The 8412-nt window shown below is 57.5% G+C and overlaps 1 protein-coding gene across 1 annotated transcript; it reads left to right on the top strand.

Moving 5' to 3' along the window:
• Positions 1–4637: 4637 nt before the first annotated feature.
• Positions 4638–7558, top strand: TMEM61 (transmembrane protein 61; the record flags this gene model as incomplete). The annotated part of the gene is made up of 2 exons (XM_082311859.1): positions 4638–4993; positions 7273–7558. 2 exons carry the CDS (start codon positions 4638–4640, stop codon positions 7556–7558), a joined length of 642 nt encoding a protein of 213 aa, XP_082167985.1.
• Positions 7559–8412: the final 854 nt, after the last annotated feature.

Below are 8412 nucleotides of genomic sequence, written 5' to 3'. Positions count from 1 at the left end.
CCGGGGCACGTCCAGCCTTACCGGCCTCACCTCCCCAGCACTCGCAGACCATGAGACCCCCCCAGCAAGCCGCCTCCTTAGCAAGCCGAATACAGCCACACAGCGCCTGCGGGGAGACTTTCCTTTGCCTTTTTCTTTCTTTTTTTATCTTTTTTTTTTCCCCTTCTCCAGGAGCGGGGCTGCGGGCCGGCGCCGCGCCCCGACGGGACGGGACGGGTCGGGAGGGGACCGGAGCGGCGCTGCGAGGAGCGACCCGGGCCGCCGCCCCGACGGGCCGGGAGGGGCCCGAAGGCGCCCGGCAGCGCCGCACCGCGCCCGCCCCGGCCCCGGCCCCGCCCGGCCGCGGCCCCGCCCGCCCCGCGGGCCGCCCTCCGCCGCAGCCGCCGCTCGGCCGGAGCGGGGCTGGCGGCGGCGGTGAGTACGGCGCCGGCTCCGGGGGCCAGGGGGAGGCGGACCCCCCGGCTTGTCCCTTGCGGGGGGAGACGGCGGGGGCAGCGGCGGCGGCGGCGGGGACGGGGACGGGCCCCCCGGGGGTGCCAGCGGGTGCCAGCCGCTTCTTCAGCGGGGACGTCGGGTTCGGGCGTCGCCGCCGTCGGGGCGGCCGAGGCGGCGGCTGGCCTTGCTGGGGGCCGGGGGGCTGGGGGGCAAGGTGTGCTGCGCTCCGTGGGGGCTCCCCTCCCTCTGAACCTGCGTTTGGGAGGCTGACAACGCCGGCGCTTCTCGGATGCTCTTTCAAAAGCTTCATTATTACTATGGTTTGGATGGGTACCGAACCCCTAAATAATAATAATAATAAAATAATAATAATAATAATGATAATAATCGCAAATTCAGATAAAGGCAGGAAGGAATCTCCCTAATGACACACTCGTGCTTCGGCGGAGCGTGTCTCTCCCCGTCGTTCCTCTTGGCACGTCTGCATGTGGTTAAAGGTCTCCAGCCCGTGTGGTGTGGAAGGACAAGCGCCGCGGAGGGACGGGGTGTGGAGGTAGATTTCTGCTTGATGGCGGTGGGAGAGATTTAAAACTCTTTTCATTTCTTGTGTCGCTGGAAAAGAGTGTTTTTCTGAGTAATGCTTAGTAGACCCTATGAATCACCCATCTGCATAACTTTATATGGGGGATGCTATTCTCAGCATCTTACTGGAACTATGTAAACTATTACCATTCGTATCTGTTTGTCCATGCAATGTGCAAATCTCTTTCCCTGGGAAGACTATTTCAGAGCAGGTCAAAGGAGGAGACAGGGCAGAACAAAATGTCAGGGTAGCTGGTGGGTGGAGATGGGCGTTTGGGAGCCAGCAATTGCCGTCTTCGGAGGGGCAGCCCCTCCGTGGAAGCCTGTGCTGGAAATGCTCAGCGGGAGACCTGATGTGCGGGATGCTGAGTGCCCTGGGAGCGGAGCTGGGAGCAGGCTTGGGGAGCAGGGACTCAGGTCCTGCCCCAGCATCACACCTCGCTTCCCACCCCTGCTCCTTCGGCCTCTTCTTCCAGCGGTTGGTGTGCAGAGAAAAACATCGTGGGTCTTATAAAGAGGCTCAGGAGAGCCGTGCCAGCCCGAGACGGGGTTTGGCAAGGGGACGGTGCGATGGCAATGTCACCGAGCGCGGAGGAGCCGCCCCCGCACACGCGCTGCGGGAGCACGTGCCGGGTAGGCTGGAGGAGCTTTTAGCGTTGCTCCCCGCGCTGCGCTGGTTTTGTCAAGAGAGAAGAGTTTATTCTCTCGAGCTGTCAATCCGTCACCTCCCAGAGGCTCTCCGCCTTCCCTCCACGTCCGCCTCCCCCTCGCTGCCAGTGCTCCCAGATGTGCGCAGCGCCGGGGGCTGCAAAATTCCCTGTACCCAGGCAGAGAAATCGCAGCATCTCCCAAACCTCACCAGGGGAATCATAGCATCTCCCAAACCTCACCAGGGGAATCGCAGCATGTCCCAAAGCTCACCAGGCTGACCCCAAAATGAGGAGAGAGTTGACTGCAGGAGCTGAACATTTCAGCTTCTTGGTGCTGTTTCAGTCCAGGCTTTCAGTGTGGGACGACCTGTAATTTCCATGCAGTTGGATCAAGAGCTTTGCTGTAGGGTGTTTTGAGTTGTGTTTTTTTTTTTTCAAATAATATTGGCTGAAATTTTCCAGGTAAATGCAATGCTTTCAAAAGGAGCTGGATTCACGGGTCAGTAGGGTCCTTGCGCTCTCCTGAGCATCTGCTGCTGCAAGGCAGCATGAGCCCAGCTTGTCTGCTGTGTCCTGCTCGTGTTCGGTGCCGAGTTGGAGGATGCTGATCCCTAACAGCATCTAATAGCATCTCTAGCCGGTCTCTAACAGTCCCTTCGTCTCAGCCAAGCCCCTGCCATTCAGGAGGGAGCATCTAAACATGTCCCCTCATGACAGGGGGAAGCTCTGCCTCCTCTCAGCCCAGAAACACCACCTCCCTCCTGGCGGGTGGCTGCGGCTGCTGGTGGGGACCACTGGCCACCGCCAGCCCAGGCAGCGATTCGGGCTCGTGACCGCGGGGTGAGAGCTGGAACATATTGTTGGGGCTCCCAGTCCTGCAGCCTTCCTGCAGGTTTCCTAAATCCCACTTCTCATTGGATTTCTTAATTAAATGTAGATTAGATCAGATGGTGTTTCTTTCACTACAAAGTAATTTGGCTTTCCATTTAGTGGGCCCATCTGATAAATAATGGCTTGAAATAATGTAATTCCACCCGCCCTTGATCACACAGAGTCTGTGCTGGACTTCTGCTCCCTCCTTAGCTCTGGCTTGGCACTTCCAGATCTCAGGGTACAATTTGAGTCCCCGCTGTAGGAGGAGAGCCCTGCCTGGAGGAGTGGAGACCAAAGCTACCAGATTATCTTCATTTTACTGACATACAGGCAAAGTGATGAAGGCAGAGGTGGGCGCTGAGCGTGGGTCACCCAGTTCTTCATCCACCTCTGCACTTGAGCCCCATCTCCGTCCCGGACAGCCCCCAATGTGCAGGCTCCCCCCTGGCACTGCCACCATGAGAAGCCCTCACAGAGGAGTCATCAAAGACTGTATCCCACACAGTCCAAAGATTTTTGTCTGTCAAGAAGTGGGAGCTGAACCGGCATCTTCTTGCTGGTCAGTGAGCAAGGCCAGAGGGGGTGTGGTGGGACCTCTCCGCTTCCCTTCCCTTCGCTGGTGCTGTTTGGTTAGTGGGGGCTGGGGACCCCAAGCCCAGAGAGCAGATGCTTGTTGTTTGCTGGAGAAAGCACGGGGGAGTGAGAGCCCCAGAGATCAGAAACCAGCTCCCCCTCCCCAAGTTTTCCTGCGCTGGGGAACGACAGTTGCTCTCAGCAAGTGACATTGAGCTGAGAAGGGCCACCCAGCAGGAACATGTGGCACTGCTTCATCTCTTTGGTTGTCAAACCAACCCCAAGCCACCCTGATAGGGACAGTGAAGGTGGCGATAACACCTGCGGGATCGATCGTGCTGGGGAGCTGAGAAGGTGTGTGCTGGAGCTGACCCAGGGGAGCAAGATTTGATGTGCAAAAGCTCGTTTGGATGAAGATTGAGCAGATTCTTGCAGTGTCAGGGTATTTACCCCACCTTCAAAATAAACCGAAGCCCCTCTGTGCTTCTGGAGTCTCAAAATGAACATCATAGCTGGGTCAGCAAGAGCCTCATAGATCTCTGTGGTCTGTTGCTTCAAACCCCCTGACCAGCATAGCAGAAACACCTACTTCAGCCTCTCTGAGGGTTTACCTGATATCCAGCACATTCCTGACTTTTAACAGAGGTACGGAGTGATTCCCACTCCCGTCCTTGCTCCGAGCTTGGTCGTGGTGGGGAGCGCAGCTATTGTGGCCTCCGTCAGTCATGGGAAAGCTCTTTGGGGTCTCCACTCACTCAGTGCCTCGGGAGCCATCCCTAGATGAGGTACCCTGGGTTGCCAGCATCTGAGGGTTTATTTTTCCCTGAAATAGCATCTCTGTGACTTTCAGAGATGGTACTTGGCCCTTTTCCCTGAGAAAGCAAAAGGCAGTGCAGCCCTGAAATCCCCTGCGCTGCGGGCTTTTGAGCAGTGATGCCAGACACCTACTGTCACTGCAGGACTGATTTACCTCCAGTTTCAGAGGAGAAGACATGTGCACTGATAATTCAGAAATGATGACATCTTAAATTTATGTCCCTCTCCCTAACCTCTTCCATAAGCCTTGCTTTGGTCAGAAACCCAGCTGGCATTCCTCTGAGCTTGGGAGGAAGTCTGGAATAAAACCCAAAGGCAAGAGCTATACGAGTCCCCGGAGCCGCCTCCGTAGCTCCCCTGGCTGGGGTTTCCATCCTGCCTCCATGGGAGTGCTGGGTCATTTCTTGAAAATGAGGATGCGTTTACAAGGCTGTTGGGACATTTATGGGTCCGAACTGGCGGCTGACTTTGCTCTGCACAAGGGCTTCCCATCTGAGATGGTGGAAATGCCCCTTTTGATGGTCAATAATAAGTAGCTGAAGAACGTGCAACCCCCAGAGAGGTCCTAGCTCAGTAGTTTTCTCCTCTGGTAGGTCTTTTTCTGTGACCTCGTCCTTCTCGAACCCAGTCCCTTTCTTGTCTTGCAGGACGTGGGCTCTCTCATGCCCTGTCTCACTCTTCTCCCCTCCTAAAACCTCCTTCTGAAGGATGGCAGCTGCCTCTTTCCGCTACGGCATGACCATCACTGGGGCCGTGCTACTGGTGACGGGGACGCTGTGCTTTGCCTGGTGGAGCGACGGGGAGGTGGGCACCCCGGCCAGCAGCGGGGCTCGCCTCCTGCCTCCCCAGGAAGCCGAGGCAGTTCCCAGCTCCTCCTCCTCCTCCAGCGCCCTGCTCCGCTCCGTCAGCTTCTTCTGCTGCGGTATCGGCGGCATCCTCCTCCTCTTTGGGCTCCTCTGGTCTATGAAAGCCAACGCCAGGGTAGTCTCTCGCCGCTACCAGTACCATTTCCCCAGGGACCTGCAGTACTTCACCGCGGAGCCTCTGGAGAAGTGGAACTGCAGGTGGGTGCTACGTCCTCGTGCGGCGCTTGGGTGGGAAGAAGTCGAGGGTGGGTTTGACTGTCCCGGCATGGCCACGTACCTAAGCCTGTTCTGAGGCTTGCTCATGGGCAAGCTCAAATGAGCAGTAACACCGCCGTGCTGCCGGCCACTGCCCAGACCCAGTTCTGTGCTCTCCTCCTGCTCCCTGAGCAGAAGCTCTTGCTCATTAGTGTCAACCCTTGCCCGAGCCCCTGCACCCTCCCCTCCCTGCAGGCACCCTCTGGGCCCACGCTGGCTGCTCCCGTGGCTGGCTCAGCCACAGACAGCTCTCCTTGCCCTGTGGGGCCGTCACCGGCCGAGGCAGACATCTCCTTAGTAAAGTCACCGAGCAGAAGACCGCATTGGTTTTCTGACAGAGCACCTGGATTTGTGAGTGGGGGGAGTCATCCAGACCTCCAGCTGTTGAAACCTTCCCCGGTGCCACAGGTCTGCAGTGCCCTGTAAGGATGATGGGGTTTCTGCCATCTTTAATGGAAGCAAAATCTATGTTAAAAGGGAGTTAAAAGAAAAAAAGAAGGAAAATAATCCCCGGGTTGGCATTGAGATGGGAGTGCAGGTGGAGGGTCCCTCTATGAAGCCTGTTTTGGGGTGTGGGAGGACCCCTCACTCCCCCAAACACCACTGCTGCTTGTTGGGTCCCCAGACTCTTCCTGTGTGAGCCTGAGATTCATTCCCACTTCTTTTGATCAAAACGTTTTTTTTTTCCGGAGACTGCTTTGGAAGCTGAGCCAGCTGGCCCTTCCCGGTGCTGTTTTATGGGGTCACAGCAAAGATCTTGGCTCCAGCATAAATTGGGCTCTGGGGAAAAGCAGCACTAAAAGAAACTCTTAAGAACATAAAACCATAAAAATTCAGTTGGGGTGGGAGGCACGTTCCTGGTTCTTTGGGGTTTTCAGTGCCCATCTGGGGGTGAGATCGTAAGCTGGTCTGGGCAGTCTGGGAGGTTTTCCTCCTCCCATGGAGGGCTTTACTGTGTCCCCCGTGGGGAATGTCCCCTTCCCTGAGCTCCCAGCTCCTGTGCTGGACAGGAAGGCATTGCCCCAGCATTGCTCGTGCTGCAGCAGCTCCTGCAGCCCCAGCTGCGCTGGCATTCACGCAGCAAAGCCCTCCAAAGCAGAAAATGCCGCTCTGCAGAGGGTTGGCAGCATGACATCCTGTGCTGGGAGAAACCGCCCTCTCCGCATTTCCCAGGCAGCATCCCTTTGCAAGCTGAGGCTGTTTGGCAAAAGCCATGGCATGGATGCCCCGGGTGGTAGGTCAGTGACAGGGGCCTGCTGAGTTTGGGATGGAGGCATCCCTGCAGAGCGTCGCAGCTTTCTCTTTGGACCAGGTGTGCCCCTCCAATGCCTGCAGCCTCCCTGAGCACGGCTCACTGGGTTTTCATCTACAAAAGCAAGCGGATGGTGGGTTGCTTTCAAAGCCTCCCCGTCTCTGGGGCCACACCGTTTCGTAGGGTGCTGAGCGGGGCTGTGCACAGGGCAAAGGTTGGGTGGAGGTTTTCCCTGTACACAAGCTGTGTTTGCTCAGCGAAGTGCTGCTGGAAGTGGCACCAGGCTTGGCCGGTGCATGGAAGGCACCAGCGGGCGCAAGAGTGGGGTATGACCGCATTGAACTGGGATGCCTGGCTCTCGCCCGGCTGCTCGTGCCAAACCGCTCACTCAGCTGCCGGCAGCCTCTGTGCTTTGGGGGTGACTTTGGGGTTAGGCAGATGATGAGGATGCTCTCCTGCCTGTGGGAAGCAGCGCAGTGCAGAACAGGGGGCAGATGTCTCAAGAGGCAGCACCTCTGCTGCTTTGTGGTCAGCCACACCTACAGTTGTAGCTCCTAACGCTGGAGGGGGCAGCTCTTTGAGGCTGCCCTGCCAGCCTGCCCTTCCTCTTCTTGGGTGAGGGGTTAATAAACTCAGTGGGAACTGGGCGGCATTGCCTTGTTGCAAGGTCTGATGGATGGTGCCCTTCCTCCTGCATGGCTCCCCACCCTCCTGGTGCTGGGAAGCGGCTGATGTGGTCTTCCCTTGACTCTGGGCATGCAAAACCTGCCCATGTGCTGTCCACAGCGCATGTGTCCATCATGCTCAGGGATGCTCCAGCTGATGGAGTTGACGGGGCACTGGGATGGCTCTGGTTGACAGGGCACAGGGATGGTCCAGTGCACAAATGCTGGGGTGCTTCAGTTGTTGGGTGCTGGGATGCTCTGGTTGACGGGCTGTGCTGCTGGGTTTCTTCTTCTTCCCCTTGCAGCAACTGGGACACCAGCGCCATCCCCACCTACGAAGAAGCCCTGACCTGCAGACCTGCCCACTGCACCCCAGCCTACGTCCAGCCCCCGGGGAGGAAGGAGGAGCTCACGCCACCCTTGTACCGCTACCTGGAGGAGGACGAGAGCTGGCAGGGCGGCCGCCGGCGCAGCTCCTCTGACAGCGCCTTGTTTCGCCCCAGCCCATCCTGGCTGGAGACCCAGGGCCCCGGGGAGCCGCAGGCAACTCCTCCCCCCAGCTATGAAAACATCAGCATCCGGGGGGTCTGAGCTGATGGCGGCAGGGGGCCGGGACTTTGCGGGTGGCTGCCCGGTCCCTTGGCTTTAAACCGAGCCCCTTCCATTGCCAGGGTGAGAGGAGGGTGGGTGAGGAGGGGGAAGGCGGCGTGGTCCGTCTGGCTTTCTGAGCGATCTGGGGCTGTCGGGATGGCGGGTCCTGGGGATGATGCGTTTGGAGCAGCGGGGGTAACTGGCATGTTTGAAAGCCTTCGTATTTTTAATAAAACCACTGCTGGTTGCAGATGCTTTGCATTCCCTGCTCTGACCAACCCTGGGGAGCTCGTATCAGGCCAGGGGCTGCCCACTCAAAGCAAGAGCTATATAATAAAAGCTGCAGCAAAGAACGAGGAATCTGGCTGTAGAAAAAACAGCTCCGTTCGCTCCCCTGCCTTTTCAATGCCCCTTCCAGCCATATCTCCATCCCTTCCACCTTGCTTTCCCTGCATAGTGACTCCCACGCCTCACTTCATTTGCTTTAAGAGATGCTCAGTGGCTCGTACGTGCATTCAGGGCATCCAAGTGCACTTGGCATTTCAGGCAGTATCCTATAAAAACACACCCTGAGCGGCTCACCCCCCTCCCTGCCCACCAAGGACGGGTTTGCAGCCTTGCTCAGAGGAAACGCCAACTTCATCGGGGGCTGCTGCCAGTTGCTCCATCCCACCAAAATAACGGGCTGCCCTGGGCCCCCTGCAGGCCTGCAGGGCTGCAGAGTGGCTGTGGAGCCACAGCCAAACATAACATATTATTTATAATATAATATAGTATTTTTCATAAGCCAGATACATGCTTTCCCACATCGGCAGGCAAGCCAGGGAACAAACCGAAGGCTAATTAAAGCCACT

This window comes from Platalea leucorodia, assembly GCF_965183815.1.
Source record: "Platalea leucorodia genome assembly, chromosome: 5".
NCBI classification, from domain to species: Eukaryota; Metazoa; Chordata; class Aves; order Pelecaniformes; family Threskiornithidae; genus Platalea; species Platalea leucorodia.
This window is presented reverse-complemented; position numbering and strand designations above follow the sequence as displayed.